Source organism: Agelaius tricolor, unplaced genomic scaffold (assembly GCF_023055355.1).
Source record: "Agelaius tricolor isolate 1412-34295 unplaced genomic scaffold, bAgeTri1.0.p SCAF_9, whole genome shotgun sequence".
Lineage (NCBI taxonomy): Eukaryota > Metazoa > Chordata > Aves > Passeriformes > Icteridae > Agelaius > Agelaius tricolor.
Genome location: NW_027269269.1, coordinates 6,542,342 through 6,566,036, shown reverse-complemented (window position 1 = coordinate 6,566,036; position 23,695 = coordinate 6,542,342). Strand labels below are relative to the sequence as shown.

The 23,695-nt window shown below is 38.9% G+C and overlaps 1 protein-coding gene across 2 annotated transcripts; it reads right to left on the bottom strand.

Moving 5' to 3' along the window:
- Window positions 1-278: 278 nt before the first annotated feature.
- NPAT (nuclear protein, coactivator of histone transcription) lies at window positions 279-23,695 on the bottom strand. 2 transcript variants are annotated; one of them, XM_071434138.1, is made up of 18 exons: window positions 23,538-23,695; window positions 20,333-20,451; window positions 18,666-18,726; window positions 17,115-17,187; window positions 16,584-16,627; window positions 15,616-15,849; window positions 15,022-15,106; window positions 13,849-13,981; window positions 13,255-13,346; window positions 13,084-13,171; window positions 11,266-11,362; window positions 10,699-10,830; window positions 8,232-9,926; window positions 6,896-7,011; window positions 6,694-6,802; window positions 5,585-5,642; window positions 2,382-3,543; window positions 279-1,574 (listed from the first exon to the last, which is right to left on the bottom strand). In XM_071434138.1, the coding sequence occupies exons 1-18, from the start codon at window positions 23,572-23,574 to the stop codon at window positions 1,497-1,499; spliced, it is 4,413 nt and encodes a 1,470-aa protein (XP_071290239.1). In that variant the 5' UTR covers window positions 23,575-23,695; the 3' UTR covers window positions 279-1,496. The 2 variants fall into 2 exon arrangements, with proteins under 2 accessions (XP_071290239.1, XP_071290241.1); XM_071434140.1 differs by having other exon boundaries at window positions 15,022-15,103.

Below are 23,695 nucleotides of genomic sequence, written 5' to 3'. Positions count from 1 at the left end.
GAGCTGAAACATTATGGTGGGTAGTGGATGGCCCAGGCAAGAGTTACCTTCGGTCTCAAACAGCAAATTAATTTTAAGTGTCACCATCACTATTAAGCATTTTATGCTTAAGACAATTTTGGTGCTTGCCTGCCCTAGTCTCTCTGACAATTGCAATTAGAACTTAGTGTTTAATATTGGACTCTTCATCTTCAAAAACAACTGACCACCAGGACTTTTCTATTCAGTATCTGCAAACCTGCTTAGTGGACTGAAAAACATTAAGCAAAACACACAACTTTTTATTAAAACAAAAATATTTATTCAAGCTGTAAATGCTATGCAGTATTTAGTTACTGGATGGGTTTAATATAAACATCTACTGCATAATCTTGGTTCCTTAGGAATCCTTGTATTGTATCTGAAACATTGCCCTGTTGCTGTACAGATCTCTGACAAGAAAACGTGCAAATTTTTTTTTTTAAAGATGTCAACAATTTGAGAACAAGAAGAAATACCAGTAAAGAAAATTCTGTAGTTTTGGAGCAAGGTGTGCTCATTCAGCAAAATGTAGGCTGAGCTCCTCCTGCACCCCTTTTGGAGAGTTTGTGTAATAGCTATGACAACCTCTATGTTAAACAGAGAAATCAGATGCAAATCCTTCCATGCCTGGCTAAAAATTTAAGAGTTAGATAATATAATTTCTCAGCAGTACAAATGAAAGGTGAGGGAATTGACTTTTGCATTAGAACACACTGTAATTCTTGTTTAGCTGTAGCTTCAGTTGAAGTATTCATACTGAGGCATGACCCCACACAAAAAATATGTTGCTTAAAAACAGCTTTTGCATTTGAATGACATTCAGCAGCAAATACTGTAAACAGAGAAGGCCTGTCCAAATTAAAGTTCTTTTCTGAATGACGGCTGGGAAAAGCTCCACCAGATGAGAAATGCATTTTGAGGTTTTACTGGCCTTATGTTCAGCTATTGTTATTTTGTTCAAAGCCTTACAACATGGGCTTGACAGTGATGAAACGACAGAGTGTGAGCACAAGCCAGTTGGAGCTGAATATTTAAGTCCCTTTCAGAATCAACAAAACAATGAGAAGTGGCCAAGGTAGCTGCCCCATCTTAGAGTGGTGAGAGACAAACACCACCTTTTCACAGACTGGCTGAGTGCTTCAGAGGGGTAAGTAGAGAAAGCAGCAGAACACAGACAACGTGGTCTAACAGGAAATGTACAATCTTTCTTACATTTCATTTACACAAATTTACAGTTTTGCAAGTTAAATGGCTCTATAATTATGCAAGTGCTTTTTCAAAAATAAACATATACCAACTCAATGATATTTACACTTTGCAACCTGCTTCAGAATCAGCACGACTTTGCTATAAAGTGAAACTTCAGTGCACTGAAAGTGCAACTTGCTCTTTAGAGTTAGTTAACTTCTCTTCCCATGCAAAACCTCAGCACTGCTCCACTGAGCTTCAGATGGCTCACTTCAACTTCTTTTTATTCATTCATCGTAATGCAAAGACAACAAGAACTTGTCCACATCCATTCCTGCTGGAAAAGAATTTGGGAGCTTCTTTTTCTGTAGGAGAGGAAAGTAACAACTGTGTTAAATACAATGAATCTAGGGGAACTGAAGAGTCTGCAAGCATTCTTTTCTCATCCATCCATCCATCCATCCATCCATCCATCCATCCATCCATCCATCCATCCATCCATCCATCCATCCATCCTTTATCTGTTCCTGCACAAATGTGCCCCAGAACTCAGACACTGCCATGTGCCATTCACATGTGCCCCCCTCTGTGGAATGGAGCATTTTCCAGTCTCAGTGTTTCAGTAACATGCTAAAGCTAAGTATGGGAATTACAAAGTTATACTCCTTTTTGTTATTTACATGCAAAGACATGTAAATAACATGTGTCTTTTTGTGTCTCACACCTTGGCTATTTGCCTTTAAATCCTCAAGTCAAAGGCACAGTGCTGCACACTAGAGAGACCGAGAGTATCACTAATGGTACTAAACAAGGATGCAAGAGCAGCCTGAATTCTATTAAGGCCTACTTTGACTTTGGCTTAGTTCCTACATTCCACCTAAAAACTTGGAATTTAGAAACTCGTTCATGTTTTAGGAGAAATAATGTAATTGTCATTGGTGCCTATTTAGAGAGTTGGTAGGAGTTACTTGTATGTATCTGAAAACTACACCAATCTTAAAGCTTAGTTCAGAGTATGCTCAAGAGGCAAAGTTAGAAAAACTGAAAAAATCTAAATAGGATGCCAGGGATTTGCACTAGCATCTCTGAACCCTTCCATTACAAACAGTACACATGAAGATACCTTATATATATTTAGAATTTAATTAGAAGAAGTAGATGTTTGTACTTGCCTTGATTTTCTTCTTTTTGCATGGTGTTGGAGAGCTCTGAAGCTCTTTCCTATTTGCAGAACGGGAATTTCTCTCCCCCTCATTTAAGTCCTCGGGTTTCCTTTTCTTGACGGTGCTCCTGAGAGCCCTGAACTGCTGGGTGTTGTCCTTGAGGGGGGTGGCAGCGCTAGTCCTGGCGATGGCGGCGCGCGACAGGATCATGAGGGTGTGCGCGGCCATGCTGACGCTGTTCTCGCTGCCCGTCTCGCTGGCGGGGCTGCAGGCGGGCAGGTCGGGCGTGGCGGGGGGCACCATGATGCGCGGCGTGCCGCTCTCCTCCGGGAAGCGCCGGCAGGTGGGCGTGCGGACGCTGTCCGTGGTGTCCTCCGTGTGCCTGTCCCCCACTCCGGACGGCGTGCGGGGCACCGGCAGCTCTCCGTTCTCAGCGGTCTTTGCAGCGGGGCTCTGCCACTGGATGTCCTGCAGCATCTCCACGCACTGCTTGCCAAAGGGGCTGGACAGGCCCAGGCCTTGGCCGGAAGCTTTCGCTGCTTCTCGCTTGGGCTCCTTCGAGGACAAAGAAACAGACACGGATGACTTGCAGCTGCCAGCCCCAGCTGACAGCGACCCCTGCTTTTTGTTCAGCTCTTGGACTGAAGCAACTGTCTTCTCATTCCATAAGGCAACGCTCTGTTGGCCATTTGAGAGTTTGGCAGTGTCCTGGTTCTTCTGCTTTTCATCAGTGTCCCTTCGTAGCTCATTTTCTTTGTTTGCTGTCGTCTTGTGGAAGGGATCTAATGAAAGCCCTGCAGCTGCCACCTTCCGCTCGGGCTGTGCCTCCTTTGCAGATGTGCCTCTGTTGCTACCAACTTCTGGCCTACACAGAATTCTGGGCAATGTTTTGTCTTTGTCTCTCTTTGGTACCTGTGCCTTAGCAGAGGAGCATGCAGAGTCAACAGCAAATAAAGGGCTTTCGTTTCTTTCTTTCTGGGATGAGCTCTTAGGAGGCTGAATTTGGGTGCTTCCTCCTGGAGTGGGTAGGACGTTATCAAAGCAAAGCACTCTCCTGTGACTCTCACTCTGTCTTGAATTTGAGCTTGTGCTCTCTGCTGGTGCAACAGGTAAGTTCTCTTCCACTTTCCTTCCTGCCTCTGCACTGGTAAGCTTGTCGTAATTTCCAGCCCTGAAAACGAGATGAAAACATTTCACTGATGTGTTTATTCTTACCAGGCAAGTTAATTTCAGCTGGCTGGAAGTCCCCACCCATCCCTCTAAAAAGCTCTCTCCAGCCTGAATACAAGTATTTTATCAACACATAAAGACCAAGACTAAGGAATGACGACAGCAGAAAGCTCAGAGAAGGCCTTCTTGGCAAAAAGGTACCAAACAGAGTATGCACACTGAACAATTAGGTAGGCTGGGGCTTTTCAGCCTGGGAAGAGAGATCACTGAGGGGAAATGAAACAGAGCTCTGAAGAAAGCTCACAAAAATGACACTATCTGCTGCTTTTCTTCCAGTAGAAAAACTAAGGGCATGAAATAACACTGGTGTTAGGTTCAAAATACAACAAGGAGGTCTGAACACTGCATGTAACTAAACCTGGGAACTCTTTTACCTTGGGATATTGGTAGTTTACTTGACTTCAAAAAGAAACTGAGTGCATTCATGACAGGACAGTCCCTCCCAGAATACTACTTATGGCTCTGGGATCCTTGGAGCTGAAATTCCTAAGAGGCTGCCAGAATATATTGGACAATGTAATCACAATGTGTGCCTTGTACTCTTCCCTATGCACTTGCTGTACATGGTGGGACACTGAGCAGGACAAAAAGCTTCTGGTGGGCATCTGGACAAAAACATCCAAACTGCCTGGGGTGTGGTCTCCACCTGACAATCAGCCCCATCATGTGAAAAAGCCACCACTGCACTGTGGAAAGAAAAATGTTTCTGCTCTGTCAGCTCATGCCACTGTTCTGTCTGTGCCCTCTGCCTGGCTTATGCTGCATTTCCAAGAGAAGCTCTGGCATCACTCATCTATGCCTGTAAGGCTCTCTCCCTGCACATAAATCTCTATGATTTCTAAGAGGAAAAGTCAAATTTTTGGGATGCTAACTTGGTACCTTTGAAATGGCAGAAAAGGTCTGAGTAGTAGCAGCTTGTTTTATTTCCATGAAATTTGAGATGAGACAGAGGACAGAAAGTGGAAATAAGAAATTACACCTCTTTGCAGGGAAGATTTTGCTCTCTTTGCTATGCAAAACATACACTTAAAGATCAATTAAAGATAACAGAAAGCTGAATTATTGAAGTGGTATTATCCAAGATCTTGCTTCTGTGTTTTTTTAAAAAATCAGTACTCTTTGCATGCATGTATATGGTATAACTTGATGTATGGTTGGAATTTTTTAATAAGTTGACTTTAATGGTCCTGTTTTATCTCCACTTTTCCACCATTTTAAGTGAGCTCTAAATAGGTAGTTTTTTTAAAGTATGAGCTAGTTTTCCAATAAAAGATCATTTCACCTCTTATATTTAAATTGAACTTCTGAGCTGCTCCTACACTCTTCTGCTCATTCCAACATCCTTTTCTTTCAAGTCCATTAATGGTGAGGAGAGTTACTACTGCAGCCTTGCTTCCTTCTCTCATTTGCCCAACAGAAAACTAGTGCCTACCCCAAGGAATTAAGTTATGCTCATCGACATAAAGTTAGCATGCTGTTGTCCTCACCTTGCATTCAGTTCTCATTTTTAAATGAGCAAGCAGAGTTCTAATCTACACAGCTGAAATACAGATGCAGAACCCAATCTTATACACTCTACTGGATCTCTACTGGAAGTCAAAGAGAATGAGACTACACTACAAAACCATGAGTACCACTTGTGAAAAGAAAAAAACAAAGGTTTTAGTCATTTAAATCTCCCAGTAAATGTAACAGGCAATTCTCCTAGCTTAGACTCTGCTCAAACAATTTTTATTTGACATTTGAGACAGGAGACAATGAAGACAAAGCTGTACAAAGCACAGGAACAGTGACAAGACAATTCCAGCACAGGCTGCACCAGTCCCAGCACACATCTGTATCAATACTCCTAGCAGACAGGCAGCAGGAAAGGGGGTACTGCTTATGCCACTACTAAAAAAAGTTCCTCTCTTCACCAATACTGGATGAAGAAATTCACAACAGGAAAAAGAAAGCAAGTTTCAATACTTAGCACTACTGACCTCTGTGTTCGAGGATTTGCATGGTTCAAAGGCTCAGCTACATTTGGTACCAGTTTTCCTGGAACAAGAGATGAAGTATTAATGAATGATAGATAGATAATTTCAGTTTTAGTATAATGACATTTCACCTGACAGAGAACTAACAAAGAAAAACCCAACAACAAACTCCACAGTATTTTGTAACTTTAAACTTTAATGACTAGTAGACTAGCAAAGGTCCCCAACTAAGAACAAAGAAGAAGCTTGCTGCCTACACTTAGATAATGCACAGCCCTGGCAAGACAAAACAAACTATCCTGAACTTTAAAATGCACAGTGGGGATTTCCAGATAGCAGGAAATTAACTCAGGGAACTCTCAGCTATCCATCAGCAAACCAGAATGCAAGCAACTATACAATCCTAGATTTTATCTTAATTTGAAATTTCATTCTATCTTCATTTGTATGTGCAAGCCAACTATTTTTTAAAAAGGCAGACAGGCTAAAGCACAAGTTGTCCTTGTAACTCAATGTTTCTATTTTCAATTATTTTTCTTTACCCCTTTCCAACACTGAGATAGGAACATAACTCCAGTCTTGTTACAATTAACCATTTAAAGAAGCAAGGTCTCAATGAAAAGAATATACAGAAGCATATGCCTGAAAGGGCAAAAGGAAAACAGATAGTAGAGTGCATTTTTTATAGAAACATCCAACACTTCTAATAAATATTTTTCCTTAATACATTTTTAGAACTGCTGACTCTTCTAATATCTTCATTACTATGTGGCTCGGTTCCAGTGGCAGCAGTAAACTACTTAAAACCAACAAGATGAAAAATAACCAGAAACATAAAGAAAAGTAAACTTTTAAAACTGCCTGAGAGCATTGAAACATTACATTTTGGAAATAAGCTTGATGCAAAAACTGGAATTATGTCATATGCTGAAGTTCTCTGCAAACTGACCAAACAAGAGTCACTAACTGCAGGTACAGACCTCTCTCAGGACAGCCCAGCAGCTGCCAGGAATAGCAGAGATATTTATAAATAACTTTTTTTACTTAGAACTGACTTGTCCTTAGAACACTCTGCTTTTCTTCTGCCCCTCTCAAGAACGCAAGGCAGGCACCTGTAGTATTCCTGTTTCTTGCTCCAGGAATCTTCTGTGATTTGGGAGGGATGGGAAGCTTTGGGACACTTCCATTGCACACTGGATTAGCCACAGGCATGTGAAGAACCTTGAAAGAATCAAAATATTCTATTACAATTTACCAAAGCACTTCTTATCACTGCAGCTTTAATCTTGAAAATCTTTATTTGTGATGTGCTACCTGGCAGGCAGGTGCTGAGAACGTATTTCCATTCTGTCCTACTACAGAGAGAGGTATCATTCCCACCATTCCTTGCAAAACTGGCTGCACTGGAGATGCAATTATAATGGCAGAACCTAAAAAATACCAAAGTGTTAAGATTGTACAGAAACTAAAAATACTTCAGTGAAAAGAAAAGCTTCTTAAAATTATACGTGGTCAAAACCTGTGGCAAGAAAAGCTCTGGATTTTCAGAAAAACGTCACTGTCCTTTGCTATAGTTCACTACTAGAAAACAGGGTAAGCACCAGTTTTAGTTTTAGTTTACAAGGAATTCTTTAGTTAAAGTCTGTTTTCCTTTGTAAGAGGTAGCTCAAAATAAAGTATGATAAACCTATCTTAACATTTAAACTTTAAATTAAAGTGATTTATAAAAAACAGCAAAAGTAACATTAAATATCATATTTAGCTGCCAGATATATGGGAATTATAAAATATGGAAACTATCCTGGCACATTAACTGAAAAGTGGAAGAATATTTTCAAAAGTGAAAGGAAACTGTTCCTCTCTCTATGACAAAAGCATTGAAGCTAAGAGTTGCAAAAAGAAATCAAATGGCAGAAAAGGCTGTCACCCTAAGACCTTGCATGTACTGGTCTCTGTCCTCAATTAAATGACTACACACAGAAATTCAAAGGTAACTGCAAAAAAGTTCATAGTTTTTGAAAGAAATCTAAATGTGATTACAGCTGGTTTATAGCTGTTTTTTTAATTTCAAAAAGCACTCAAGATTTTTATTGCTGTAGTAATAAAAATGCTTGTATAGACTTTAAATCATGGAAAGAAATAATCTTACACTTTCATATTTGCTCAAATATACTTCTAATGCAGACTAGGTTTTGAAATATGAAACAAAACCAAGAAAGTGACTTGAGAAGGACTAGATACATCTACCCAGTTATCTACATAAAAAATATGGATACCTATAACATAGAGCATTGCACTTATAACAGGAATCTTATTAAAATAAAAACCTGTTTTATTTAGCCAAAGTAATGGAATCCTTTCCAATGTAAACCCAAATATGTTTACTACATCTAATGCTGCTAAAATTATATCAGTTCAGCTTCTGAAATATGAGGCTTTTTTTTTTATTCAAAGCAGCCTGATCAATGACTTCTCATAGTTTTATTTCATTTCTACTAGCAACTAATATACTAAAAAAAAAGTAACTCCTGGATAGTTGCAAGTGGAAGACAGAGCAATTTAAAAATTGTTTTACTTTCAATGTTTACTTAGTGGAAAAACAAAAATAACAAACACCACATTTTCAGTACTTTCCTACTAATGAGATTACCCTGTGGGAAGTTTGGGGAGACAGTCTGGTTTGCTGGAAATGTATTGCTGGATCTGGGAGGAGTCCGCAACTGCTGTACAGCTGGAGCTTGGGAGGCCAGTGGCATAGAACTGCCAGGCAATACAACTACATTTGATGGTGTTACAGCTGCTCCCAAGGCTGCTGGATCAGTCATACACGTGGCTATGTAAAGGTTGCTTGAATTCCCAAAAGCTGTGCTCGTGGCTGGCATCAACTGTATAAATCCCCCTTCATTGGAAAGATGAGTTGAACTTGCAACTGAAAAACCAGCGCAGTCTTCATTCTGAGTGTTAACCGAGGTGACCACAGGATCCTTGGGTCTAAGCACGAGAAGATTCTGCTCTGCCAGAGCTGAATCCACGTTTTTTTCTGTGTCTTCTGAAGTCAGACATTTGGGCAGGCCTGGGGTTTTGGCTGGGGATTTGGCTGGAGATGACAATATTATAGTAGGCAAATTTTCTCCTGTGATGCTGGAAACAGCATTGTTTAACTCCGTGTCTGATGCAATAAAGGGATCATCACTGATGATAATCTTGAGGGACATTATATTAGAAGGATCAACATCCATTGGTTGACTACTAGAAGATACATTGCTTACACTTTTGGCCTCAGTACCTGACTCCTCTGCTGAAGATGCAGTTTCAGGGAGAGGAGAGTGGCATATTTCAGAGGTAGTAAGATTGTTTTCAGTGGATACTACAGAAATGTCTGTACATGCATTATTACCAGACGAGAAATATAAATTATCAGCGTCTACTTTTGTAGAAGATGAAGGTTCTTGCATCTCCCCTTGTGCTCCCTCTGTGTTTGGCAGTTCTGAAGGGAGGTTAAAATCTTTCTTACAAGGCTTATCAAGTGTATGCTGATCATTTGAGTAAGTTTTGTTAGATGTATCAACAACTTCAAGCTGCAACTCTGTTTTGTCAAGACCTGTGATGTCCACCACAGATCCCGCAGCACAGTCTGCCTGTGTGCTCTGGTCCTGATGGTTAGAGGGGTGGCTGGAGTTCTCCTCTGAAACACCAGGCAAGGCAGCTGGATCACTGGTTACAGTCTGTTCTTTTCCTACATCTGCCAATGGGCTAGAAATGGAGGAGTTGTTTTTTCTCAGCAGTGCACTGTGGCCAGGGCCCCCATCAGAAGGGCTTCCAGGAAGTCTTTTTTCAGACAGTGATGTATCTGGTGATAATAGACATTTACTTCCTGAATCAGTTTTGTTTTCACCAGCTATAGTATCCTCTGCCACTGAAATCAAAGGAATCTGTGGAGTACCAGAATGAACATATTCTAAATTAGGACTACTTTGAGAACTATCACTTGGTGGGCTTTTTTCAATTTCCATAGCACTCTCACTTTCAGATACTAATGTAGATGGCTCTTTTGTAATGTAAGTGTCTGCACACTGTTCATTACATTTGCTGTCAGAACTTGATCTCTTGTTAGGTTCAGTCAAATCAGACACCGAGTCAAAAGCAATTTCATGCTCTCTAATATGTTCAGGGGTAATGGCTGTAAGTTCTTCAGTCTGCTTCCTTGGTCTACAGTTTCCATGCAGCTGTTCACTGGCTGGATTTTTCTTAGCCATATCATCATCATTAATGCTGGTCTTCAAGGCACATGATGCTTCTCCCAACTGAAAGCCTTTACAAGATAGTGGTTCTCTAGAATTATCACCTGTAAAAGACAGAATAAAGCAGTTCCATAATTATTAGAGCAGATGATCCTTTTAGAGCATTTTAGAAATAACTATCAGTTCAATGGAAAACTATTTCCCATGAAACTAAGTGGGAATAATGTTACTCATCCTTACATTCAAGCTGAGTCGAATATATATAAAAACATACATAAACTAGATAATCTGGAAAATCAGTTTGTACATTAGTAGTAAGTACACACATAACATGTAAATACCTCAGGTCACTACATCAGGTTTCCAGAAGCACAAAAACCATCTCATGATAAAAACCTCTTGGCTCTATTGATCATATACTTTCACTAAATACCTGCTACTCATGAACTATTGTCAAGAATGGTGGAGACAAAGTAACATCCCCTTTGTCCAGAGTAAGACTCTTTTTGTGTATGAATTAGCAGATACATTACAGAATAGAGATAGAAGATTAATATGGTTAGATGTAAAATATTCTCTTTATGTGTTTCCCAATGGACACTGCAAAGTATCCATTTATTGACAGCCTGCTTGCACTAAGGAGCTTTATCAAGTACAATTTTAAAGTACACTGATGGGATTACTGTTAAATTTAATAGATTGAAACTTTGTAACATGCCAGGTGTATCTGTATGTTCACACAATGTAAAAGTCCACATGGATATTACTAGTGAAAAAATAAAATTCTGAAATGTACAAATTGTCTGAAAATATTTTCATAATGAAAAGTTAACAGAGAAATCTTAGAGGGAAAAAAACCAAAAACCAAAACCATACATCTGTTAGTTTCTTCTGTTCCTAAAGAACTTCCAAATGTTTCCAGGCTATCCTCAGCCACCAGGATTTCATTCTCTACTCCATTCCGACCAGAAATACCACCAGGTAAGTTCTTGTTTACCTTGCTCTTTCCTATTTTCAAAATAAAGCATGAAAAATGGTTAAATATGTAATTTTCTACATGCATGCCATCACTACCTTTTAAATGAACCACAGTGTAAAGATCTCCTTATGATTCATGTGAGGATACCCTTGAAAATTTTACAACAGCAAACAAGTACAAACTATCATCCTTCAGAGCAAGAGTGTTTAAAAAAACAGCAATAAAATAATCACTGAGCCAGCACAAACCCAGAATATCAGCCACAGCAAAATGCTGTACTTAGACACAACTTTATAGCTGTGTATAAATGTATCTAAGAATCTAATTCTCTATTAAGGCATACCAATGTCATTTCTCTTGCAAGAGGTCTGCTGAATTCCTTTGCTTTGTCAAGCAATGCTTGGGAAAGCTCATCATTCAGGATGCTTTACAGTAACAGTACAAGTGAGTACAATGTAGCCTACCATAATCAAAGCAGTCAAACAGAGCCTGGAAATCTGGATCTGATTCTGTCTGCTCCAGAATGTCCTGGATAGCCTCTTCTGACATATGAATTTCACCCTGAGAAAAGACACGAGATACAGAACTGTTAGTTACTTCCACAACTTAAAAATAGACAAGAAGCGTTTTCTTTTCAGGTTGTTTTTAGTTCTATTACTTCTGCTCAGCACAGAAACAAAAAGAATAATGCTGGGAACATTTCTGCCACAGATTTAAAAAATTTTAGTGATTGAAGAAATAAGGTTCTCCAAAACCCAAATGTGTCTGCCAGACATCACCCCCACCATGTGTGTACTGGAGTATTCTCCACATAATGGCCACCACTAACCAAAAAGAAGGACTAAATCTCAGGCTACACTGGAAGCTTATGCATGTGATATGAATGCTGTGAACCTCTACAAGCAAACCACTGGTTAAAAAAAATCCCCAAATTAATCCTAATTTCTTAGGTTTGAATATATTATATATCTGGAAGCCAACACTAAGTAAATGGAAGTTTTATTTCATATGCCAATTACACGTTCTATATTACAGCCTCCAACTACTTCTTTGTGGAAGGCATTTTGGAAAGCACAGCTACATGGGACAGTGCTCTAAGGTTCCTGATTCTTGTTCTGTGGCAGCCCAGGAATAAAATGAGTATCTGGTACATACTCAAGCGATTAAATACAAAGTTCTCCTGCCTTTCTGGAGACCCTCTAAGCACTCTCCAACCTTTGATATATATCTCCACCTTTTTTGATATATATCTCCACCTTTAAGGGTGGGTATTTCACGTTATACCCTTGCTTTTGTCTCAGCAACTCCAACCAAACCAAGAAGCTGCTTTATTTCTGCTCAGAAGAGTGGAATACAGCTTTGTAGCTCTGTATTTTGACAACTGACCTAAAATCACCAAGCAACAGAAGAATAGCATTTATAAACCAGACACCTCTACTTCATAAACAGGGAACTGCCTCTACTCTCCTGTCTTTCTCATGAAGGCTGTGAAATTTCCCTCATTAGAAGTCCTTTTTAATTCTATGATTGCCAGCTTGAGACTTACAGAAAAATGAAGGGAGAACACTATAATTATGTTTAGTTTGTAGAAGCAGAACACACATTTCCTCCAAAAGCAAGAAAATACAAAATTTGAAGAAAAAGTATCATTGTTTAGGCTCAAAAAATAATTTCTCTTGCTATACTAAATGATCCATGCTTATCTTGGAGCAAATCACAAAATCAGATCAGATAAAATGTATTTGGAGACAGCGAGGGATTTATTTTAAATTCTTTTTTTTCTCTAAGGCTATTGATTAGATCCCCAGTCAGAAGCTGGTAGCCAATTACTGATATGAAAGATTGAGTGAGAGGCAGGCAGCTCTTAAATCCAGTCTGAGTGTAGACTTACCAGCTAATTACTGACAGAATCAATCCCACTCTCTTGGCTTCGACCCTGCTGCATGCTTATGCTGCCTTGGACAGGCACTGGGAATGAATTCAGAATGCTAAACTGGCACAAAACAAGCTCCTGCAGAACACCAGGGTCCTGCCAGCTCAGCTCCCTGAACCTGCCCTGCACCACACAAGGTCAGAGTTCACACCTCTGCAAGGGGAGCTGCGGAGCTGCCCCTGCACAGAGCGGAGCTTCAGGGAGGCTCAGCTGTGCTGGGAAACAGAAACAAGAAAAGAAAGGATAGGAAGAGGAGAGAATATCCTCAGATGTCAGAGGTTCACCATAGATCTATCATTCTTACATGCCTGGGCCTAAAAACAATGTGATCAGGGCAATCTACACCTACCTGAAGTCCAAGGATTTCATCAATTGAAGTCTCCTGTTCTGTGGGACCACTGTCTGTCTGTTTAGGGGCCTGAGCAACACTGCCATCACTGCAACACGTACATCATTAGTTCAAAAGTCAAAAATAATTTAAATAAGAATACATATTAAGTTCAGAGGTTCCTATTATTACCTCCCCAGGATTTTGTTAATGTTTTCAGCGAGCTTCTCCTGAAGAGATTTGCTGCTCAGGATCTTTTCTCTGGCATTTTCAATAACCAGTTGCTGGAAAAAAGTTTTGAAGTGGTCAGGTTTTTATTTTTAACATCACAAGAAAAGGAGCATGAATTTCTGACTAACCAGTAAAAAATAATTTAAAAATCAATTCAAAGAGAGAAGACTTTTATAACAGAGAGTCACCTGTGACTGCATTCCATTGCTATGAAAATCAACCCAAAACATTCCTGTGCGTCTACTCTCCTGAAGGACAGCAAGGCTTAATGTGCCTTCTGGTTTCCATTCTCTGAAGAACTACTGTATTCTGTATTCTATACAGCCAACAGGTATCTTAGCAAAGCAAATAAACCAAGAAAAACAAAACTCTACATAGCCATGTCAACTTTAGGAATTTAGTACACATAAGAGCTAGTTCAAATACAAACCAATACATTTATCTTTTAAAGGTAATTTCTGTAAAAAAACAGGAAGAACAACATGTTAAAGATTAGTTCTCTTGAGTTTGACTTTGTTTCTTAAGTGTAAATACCTTCTGTAGGCATATACTCACTGGGAAGTTACCATCAATTAATTCTTCTAGGGGCTCACTTTCTTTTTCTACTACTGCTTCTTCAGATTCTTGAGAACTTCTAGCTGCTGAAAGAGGTCCAGATGTTGCAATATTTTTCCTCTTCTGAGATTCACTGAAACATTCCAGGAAATTTATGACACAGTTTATGAGAAAATTGCAAACAGTAGACCTAATAGTGAGTAAATCAAGTGCTTCTCTTTCCTTTTAGCAAAGAAAATATCTTAATCACTAGAAAATTAAATACATATTGAAAATGCAGTAAAAGCTGGTACCTGTTTTACTATCTCTTATGCATCTATTGTGTCTGTCTTTACAGAAGTTATAAATTTAGAGATTGTAGGTAAACAGCTCAATGGCAAACTGAATTCCATGCCCACTATTCAGCATTTACTGCCTCTCCACTACATGTTACTCTAACTGGTGGTACCAGTTAATGGATCCTAATTAACTGCAACTGCAACTCACAATCAGATTTGAGCATTACCACTGAAAACAAAGACTTCTCAAGGAGCACTTATTTTCAAAGAAGAAAACAAATCTTAAGTTCTGTAAGAATTTAGTTGATAAATAGGAAAAGTAATGTTTTTATAGGAGACAGTGTAGGCTCTTCTGAAAACATCTATTGGCAGGGGCACTAAAATTACATTTAAAAAAAATCAAGATAGATTAGGAAAGACTTGGGGAGAAATGGACATCTGAATCAGAGAATAAAAAACGCAAAACTAGTACAAAAGAAGTTTTTCACACAACTTCTAGTGCAAATATTAATACTTTTCTGACAAAATTTACTCAACTCAATAGTTTTATGAAGTTAAATGCACATTTTTATCAATATTAAGAATTTTCATAATTGAAAAGGACATTTTGGAAGAAACACCAAGTCTCAGCTCCAAGATTATTTGCCTAAGTCTAGTAGTGGAGTAAAGACAGAGTGTACACAAAGAAGCCTCCCATCAGCCTACTGTTAAGCTCTTTGACTTCCCTTTCCTCTGTGAAACAACAAACACTGGCCCCCCCCCCCTCAGCAGATCATACATTTGAAACACTCCATCACTGAAGAAAACTTACACTAAAGGTTAGAACACTGTCTAATTTCTAAACAATTAAACAAAAAAAAAACCCACCCAAAACCAAACAGACATCCCTGTTTACCTTTTTCGTCTTCCTGGAGAAAGCAAGTTTGAATGAAGCTTTCGTTCTTGTGATGCTGGAACCTGAATGTGTATGAGACCTCCTGCTTTATAGAGGGAAAAAACAAACAAAAATAGAAGTCATGATGCCAACACCTTTTCCAGTGACACTGTTAAAGCACTACAAGATCTATATGTTGCTTACTATGTTCTAATCAATTCCTGGAAAGTCACACAAAAGAATTTGGTATTATCATGGAAATGAGGACCAGTCCTTTTAAAAATATCCTGAAATAGACATCCACTTAATGTGGATCATCCCTATCTGATGAAACAAGTTATTTGGGTGAGGATGAGAGCACAGAACAGAATAACCACAAATTAATGCACTTCTGATTTCTGAACTCACATTGGCAAGCAAGTATGAAGGAGCCATCTCTCTTTTGGGCACTTACTTTCTTTTAATCACCTGAACCAGTCTGGAGAGCTGGGGAACAAAGCATGAATTTTCTGGAACTTGTTGGTGGAAGATGATTAGCCCTGATTTTAGAAAACTTCCATTGATAGCCACAGATTTTTCACAGGAAAATAAGGTTTAAAAATTTTTGCAACTTACTGTTGATCTTGTTTTCTTGAGCTTGTGACTGGTTCACAAACAGTGTACTCAGTCTTGTCTGTGGCATGCTTTGATTTATTGCTGGCCTGTGAATTACTTGAGGAGGTACAACAGAAGAAGAGGAATTCTGCTGCCCTGACTGATGGGCTACTGACAACAGTCCTGAGTTTGCAGGAGCTGACTGCTGAAGCATTCTCTGTCTTTTCATTTCTACAATTCCACTTCTTGTACGTACTGGAAATAAAGACAAGATGAAAACATAAGATAAAGGAGTTTTTAAAAATTGCTGATATTCACACAAAATCTGTTTAAAAAAATTTAAACAATGGAACATCACCCAATCCAGTGAATCTCAAATCTGGGAACAATCACCATCTGTATCTCACACTCTTTTCTTATACAGTAAAAATACTACAGAGAAAAACTTATTTTAAAGTAAACCAATTTTTCTTTGTTGATAGCTCATTTTCAGCTTTTGTAATGAAAGAAACAACTTTAGATACAACAAGCATGTTTTTGTATTTTGGTTGGATATACGTTTGTATATATAACAAATGCTACAAGGTTGCAATGTTTCTATGTTCCTCTTCTACAGAAATCCAACTGCATTATACTCAGACCAGCTACGTTTTTAGCTCATCTATGAACCACAAATTAAGTCAGCAGTTTCAGGAGTGAAACAGCAGTTTTTAAACCTTTTAATCATGTAAACTTCCAAAAAAGTTTTTTTTCAGCAGAGAAAATGCTATAATAGAGAATTTATGCCCTTTGCAAAAAGCTCAGCTTTTCTTATTTTCCTTTCCTGATCATTACAGTATTTCACAGACCCCAATGAAGACAACAGACATGCATTACTGATAGCTGCAGGCCCCTATTTTTTGCCAAAACAGGTAATTTTAACATAAAACTTACTGATCCCATTTTAACATAAAACCAACTGATCCCATGGAATTGACTCAGTTACTTACTCCTCTGGTTAGAAGAAAATCTGAAATCTGAATTCTGCATGCTCCTAAAAAATAAAGCAAGTGACAGAAATGAATGGAGCATAATGGAAGCACTCAGCTACATACACAGTGTGACACTACCTATCATGTGATTAATGTCACTCTGATCCTAACCACAAATTCCTTCAGAAAAATCCATTGATTGCTCTTTTTATTCTTTCCAACAATTGTCACAGATCCTTCAAGTGAAGCTTACTGTTTCATTTTTGACCAAGTAACCACGAAGATATCAGATTCTAAATGAGTCATAGTATATTGTTTTATTACAGGAAGATCACGTGCTCACACTAATGCCCTCCTTATTTGCTAGCCCCTCCTTAAAATCTTGAAATGTCTGCTCAACTATCAACTCTAACATACTCATCTTTTTCACTGTCTCTCAAAGGAAACAGAGCATTAAACCACTCTCATACAATGATAAGGGAAGTTGGTCAACACAGGGACTCACTCTTAGAGTGAAATATTACTTTCTTGATTTCAACACTACATTACCTGATCTGAGAAAGTGTATAGTCTAATTTTTTCCACAGAGATGACATCATTGCTGGAACTTCATTTGTTGTTTCTGAAATGAACCATAAAAACAAACTGATGCCCAAAACCGATATATGCTGAGAGAAAAGTAAAATCACAAACAAAATAATTATTATGCAGTGTTTCAGACATCATCTAACTTTAGATGCCTAGCTGCCTTCTTAATATTCTATTAGTTAGAGAGTCCTAACTCCTAATTTAAAGAATTCAGATTGATATGGATACAGTTCTGCTTTAGAAGCCTTGATGAAACTGAATTAATGACTATAATTCTTGGTGGAATTTGCACATGGTGTTGACTCCTCAGCAAACACATGCTAACCTAACCCATGCTAACCCCCCCAACCCACTTCTGGAAATGGCATTCATATTCCCAAGTCACTTTTGTGCCTTTGAAAATCTTAACCTGACAGACAGGCCTTTAAAAGTAATAGTTTATTTTATGATATTACTCAAAACAGGTAAAAACATTTGGTCTTTCTGAAGCACAAAACATTAGAAGTGTGATGGAAAAGATAAGTAAATTTAGCTCAATTTACTAAGTTTTTCAAGATGCCAAGTACAAAGCATTTTGAAGGAAGTATGTCTGTGTTTTAGTTATCATTTCTGTCAAAGCTAGTGTGAAAGGAAAAAAATGTTCAGAAATGTTCCATGTATAATTTTTAATACCAAGCACCATTAAAATATGATAATATAACAGATATAAAAAAAACTGTAAGATTTGGAAACATTCAGAGGTTTGATAACTAATTTAAAAACCAGCAAATGCTTTAGCTCTGCCTACAGTACTCATACAAAATATTATGTAGTTCTGAAACTATTTCAGTTAGTCTTAAAAACAAGATAAGAAATATTTCATACCATAGGACTCCTCCTGATTATTTCATGGAATCATAGAATACCTTAGCTTGCAAGGGATCCATAAGGATGACTGAGCCCAACTCCCTGCTCCTCACTACCTAACTCTAAACCATGTGACTAAAAGCATTGTCCAGATTCTCCTTGAACTCTGACAGGGCTCAGTGCCATGACCACTTCCTTGGGTAGCCTGTTCCAGTGACTGACCATCCACTCAGTGAAGAACCCTTTCCTAAGATCCAATTTGAACTTCATTTCACTTTTCTCATGAAATGACACAGAATTTCATTTTTCTCTCATTCTGTTGTTGGTCACAAGAAAGATAAGCACCTCCCCCTCCTACTGATAGTATAAACAATAAGCAGTATAATTTCACAACCATAAACCCATACATTTTTCACATTTTATTGTATCTCTATGCTTTTGAGATATAAAAATGCTCACAACTGAAGTGAAAATATATGCTGGCATATGCAAACTAACAGAATCAATTACTTTTGCTCACTAGATGTCATGGCTGTTGGCTGTGTGATTTGGTAACCTTCAAATCGTAGCCTAAATGGGGGATTACTCTAAGACCATACACCTCTTCCTCAAGGAGGTCACATGAGATAAATAAAAATAAAACAACACCTCATTCTGAAGGCTTACCTTTTGTTTTCATGGCTACGTATTCATTAAGAATAGTTGTCAAGTTTTTTCCACACAGCGACTGGAAAAAAAAGCAACTGAGCTTAGAATTTTCACTAAAATCTTCTGCTTCATCTACTGTAGCACATCATACTTAACGAGTTCTTTAGCAGTCTACACCATGCTGACACTCAGCACCAAGGACTGTACTTGGGAGAGAGCAATCAATGGATTAAAATCCTCTTATGTACCCAAAATGTGAAGTACTCTATCTCAAGGCATAACACTGGTAGTTAGCGCTGTCTGACCTTCACTCACCTTTTTTCATTATGGAATAAACCCATGAAAAGTCGATGACAAACAGCATGATGCTCATTAGTCTGCTACTGATGAGCAGTAACAGACTAATGAGTACGTATCATGCTGGAAAACAACATGCACTAAGATGCAAATGTGAAGGAACCTCTGTCTGAAGCAAAATTTTTAACAGTCACACAGAATTAACCTTCTTATCATGTTTACTTGTCCTGTAATTTTAGGTTACACAAAGATAATTAAAATTTTAAAGTTACCACTATCCTGTCTGTAACTTCTTCTCTTGTTTACTAGTGGGAACTCTACAAGACATGACAAATACAGCCCTTTACTGCAAGTATTTGAGCTGCAGTAAGAATTCTGTCTTAGATCCTATGATATCACTTTTATGTGAATAATAAACATTTCTACTGAGAAAAGGATGATTATAAAAACGCTTTATTAATCTGGATAACCTATCTACATTTATGTTTTCTAATTTTTGATGGCCACAGCTTGGTTCTCAACTCCCTAATACCAAAGTACAGATGACTGAACACTTGTAAATGAAATAAATCCAACAGTTTGTTTTGAAAAGGTGCATCAAGAAAGTGCACCTTGGATCTCAGAAAAAGAACTTCCACGAATTTTGAATACTGTGGACAAAGTCCTAGACCATGAAATTAACTAACATACTAGAAGAATTAAACAGAAAACATGAACAGGACACGCACATAAACACTAAAAATTTGATACACAGCAATACCTAAACCCTGTAATTTGCACAGTATAGTAAAAATTCCATTTTGTATATTTGTTTAAAATGCAAACTATCTAATTATGCTGCAGCTCTACACATGTATCTACAGATGTGGCTGCACACTATTTATGCACACCCAAAATTCTGCCTTTCACTCAGAACAATGGATATGATACTGAACAGAGAAGAGGCCGAACACAGTTTTTGTCAATAAAGTTTGGCAGACTCAGACAAATCTGAGGTGCCTTACCTAAATATTTACAATATATCTGAAATGGAACATTATTGGCTGCCTTGTCTAGAATAAGAAAGTGATCTTCAGTAAATTACAAAAGCAGCCCTAAAATCAGTAAAACCCTTGTAAGAACACCCTTCCATAAATCAACCTCAAAGTTGTAATGCAGACTGAGCATAATATGCTGAAACCAATTTGCAAATTTCACATGTTTCTTAGTAAGCTTAAATACTAGAAACCAAATAACTGCTAATATCATAGGATGAAAAACACTAAACAAATCAAATATCAAAAAGTTTAAGCAACATTTGAGAATTAATTGTACACTGCAAAATCCCCAATATTGTTTTCCATGGATGCAAGACAATGTAACTTTCTGCTTTGCAAATACAAACTCACCAGCAAGCAGGCTGGAATAAAACCATCTTCTGTACAGTGCTCTGCATATTCTTTCAAATCTGAGCTTTCCAGAATAAATTGATGGCAGGTAGCTTGAAGATTTTCCTGTTGCAAATAGCCTGCAACAAATCAGATAGAAAAAGTTGCCATTTCATTCATTACTTCTGCTCAATAGGTATCAAAGCTGGATACAGTGTTGGAATAATCAGATAAAAATTTATATGTAAGAAAAGTAAAGTTATGTTATTTGAAAATACCTATGTTCCTACCAGATATTTAACAGTTAAAACCCAGAAGAGCAAAAAATATAGATTGGAATTACACTGTATTTACAAAGTATTCAAGATTGAAAGTGAGACAATATGAACAAATTTTGGTTTATCTTTAGTACACACAAGAAAATAAAAGTTCTTGGCTCAGAAGGGTGACAAACAAACCCCTCATATGGGCTGAACCACTCTACTTGATACTCCACCAGATATCTACAATATTTTGTTAATAAAATGCATTGCTATGTAAGAGTAATTCTCCATACATTGTACTGGTCGAAAATAGGTAAAACCTGTACAGCTGCTGCAACAATGGATAAGATTTATTAAAAATACAGGCATTGTACAAAAATTAGTAAAGATTAAGGTTTTTCCCCTCCTCACTTACAGTAATTTTCATTTAGGATAGATGTACTAGATGCAAATTGTGCTCTCTACACCCTAAGACTCAGTAATTATCATCACAGAAAATGTACTGACAAAGTTTTCCAAAATTCCATTCCTCATCAAATATATTCTACTTTAATCAAACTTTTTACCCTGCTTTAATCTTCAAACACCTTAAACACTAAAAGATAGAAATGGACCAATCCTAATGAAGGATTTTAGAACAAAGAACCACAAAGAAAAGGTTTCTTCTTTCTTGCTCTTAGCAGAGCTTAGCATGGAAAATTTTAAGGGTAAGATAAAACATGTGCCTAGTTAAACAATGCAGGATATATACATTATCTATTTCAATGGACACCCAAAATGGTCTACCTCAGTTCATGAAGAAAAATGCACCCTTTAAGTTTAAAAGAAAACAAATATCTTTCACCAGATCTGAATACAGCTGAAGAAAACAAATAGTGTTTCCAACATGCAAGCCTTGTTCAAGTCTTCAACAAGTAGGCAAACCTGAAAGTTAAACACAGCCTGGGAATAACCACTGTGAATTTAATCACAATGTATGAGCAGGCCTATCTGACAGAAAACATTAGTGGAATGGATAAGGAATATCTTACTTAATTTTTCAATTACATTTTTCTAGAAAAATCTCGAGCCACAAATGGCTGAATGTGTATTTCCCATAAACAAGATGATACCTCACTGTTGTCCAGGCTGGAAGATGGGGTATGAGGCTCAGGGGAGCTCTGATCTGAGCTGGTATGACTGCTCTTACAATCAAACTTACCTGAACACCAACACAAAAAGTTGCAATTTTTCTTACTTGAACCTGCTACTACAGTATCACAAAGGATGACTGAATGCTTGCGTACGGGCACGTTTTACACACACCAATTTCCTGGTAATAACGCATTCCAAAGGCTGAAAATGCCTGTGCAGCTGGCCCAAAGTGCTTGTGCACACACTGTATAATGACTTAAGAGTATGTGGTCCCAAAGGTTGCCAAAATTAAATTAAAGGCACAAAAGGGAATGTATGTTTTGAACATATGGAAATTATTCAATATTTTGTGCTACCTTAAGAAATGTCTGACCCATAGTACACATTCACTCTATCAAATTGGAAAAGACAAATGCATTTGTTCCTATGCATTTTCCAGTTCGTGAGCTCAGCTTATCATTTAAGCTTTGTTTCTTTAACAAATATTCATCAACCTTCACAGCACCAGAAAGATTTTGGGGGGAGCTTGGGGGAGAAAGATGGAAGAGATGCACTGGGAAGTCTGTTTACCCACTGAAATTCAGAGACGCCTCACAGAAGACGAATCTCTATTAGAGAACAGAAATGGTTACAAGGAATATCCTGCTCTACAACCTTAGGTTGCTCAGAGGTTTCCCAGACATGATGCATGCTCCATGCCACAACAGACACAAGACAGGGCAGATCATTCTCAGCACACAGAATGTTGCCAAGGTTGTGTACTACGTCTGCAAGTCTCAGGTAAGCACATAAGAAAAGCATTCTACCTGGAAACTTGTAATTTCATCAATCTTGTTTGGAAGAGTGCAATGAGAGAGCTCACTTGTATGAATTCAAATCTTCTTTTACAGTCCATAGAACTTCTAAAAATCCTGTTACTTCACAGTAATAAATAACCTGCATCTCCTACTAGCCTTTTTACTCAAGACAGTAGGAAGCAACATTTCAGGTAGTATTTAAAAATAAATTGTGCTGGGAGAATACTGAAGAAGAGATTCAACTTTAATGGCTTTGAATTAAAAAAAACTGTGAACAACTGAAAACTGAATCTCACAGGGCAAGCTGCCAGGAAATCTTGGCAACCTGTGCCAAAAGGTACTTACTATGTGTGGGACTGAAATATGTGGGTCACATTTTTGCTTACCATCGACTTGCTCTCACCTTTGGCAGGATCTAAATAATCCAAAGCATTAAGTAATTTTAAAAAGTCACTGTCTGCTGCCAGTGTCCTGAGCACACTTATGGGCACACTTATTTCCAGAGACTCTGATCACGCCTGAACTTTTAGTGCACCCTCAAAGGTAAGCAAAACAGGGCCGGAAAGAAAAACCATCTGACCCTTAACGAAGCCTTCCCTGGGATTTTAGGTCACCCTCGGACTCCTCCTGTAAGCAGGAGCTGTTTAAGCCCTGCTCAGCAGTTCTCAGTCCGCAGGTGGGCACCGGAGACCACCACGTTTCCTTGGAGCCGTGAAGAAGCCGAGCCCAAGGCACGGCCGGGGAGCGGCCTGGTCCCTCAGCACCCGAATCCCTCAGGAGCCAGCTGCGTTCCCTCCCCGGCAGAGGCCGGGCCGGAGAGCGGCGGGGCCAGCGCAGGGACCGCACGGTATGAACCCCGGCAGTGACAATCCCAGCCTGGGGTGACCAACAGGCGCTGCCGAGGACCAAGGGCGAAGCCGGCTGCGTCCCGCCGCGCCTCGGGCGGCTGACAATGCCCGGCAGAGCCCTCCCGGCGCGGCCGGTGGTCCGCGCCTTACCCGTGCATCCCTCCGTCCCTCCCGGCTCACTCACCCAGCACCAGCCGGGCCACGTCGGACGGCAGCAGCATGGCCCGAGGCGGAGCGGGGCACGGGCGGGCGCAGCTCGCCGAGCGCAGCCGGCCGCCCCGCCACCCAGGCGAAGGCGCGGAAACTCCGCCAGCCAGCGCCGCGCCCGGCCCCTTCCGCCGG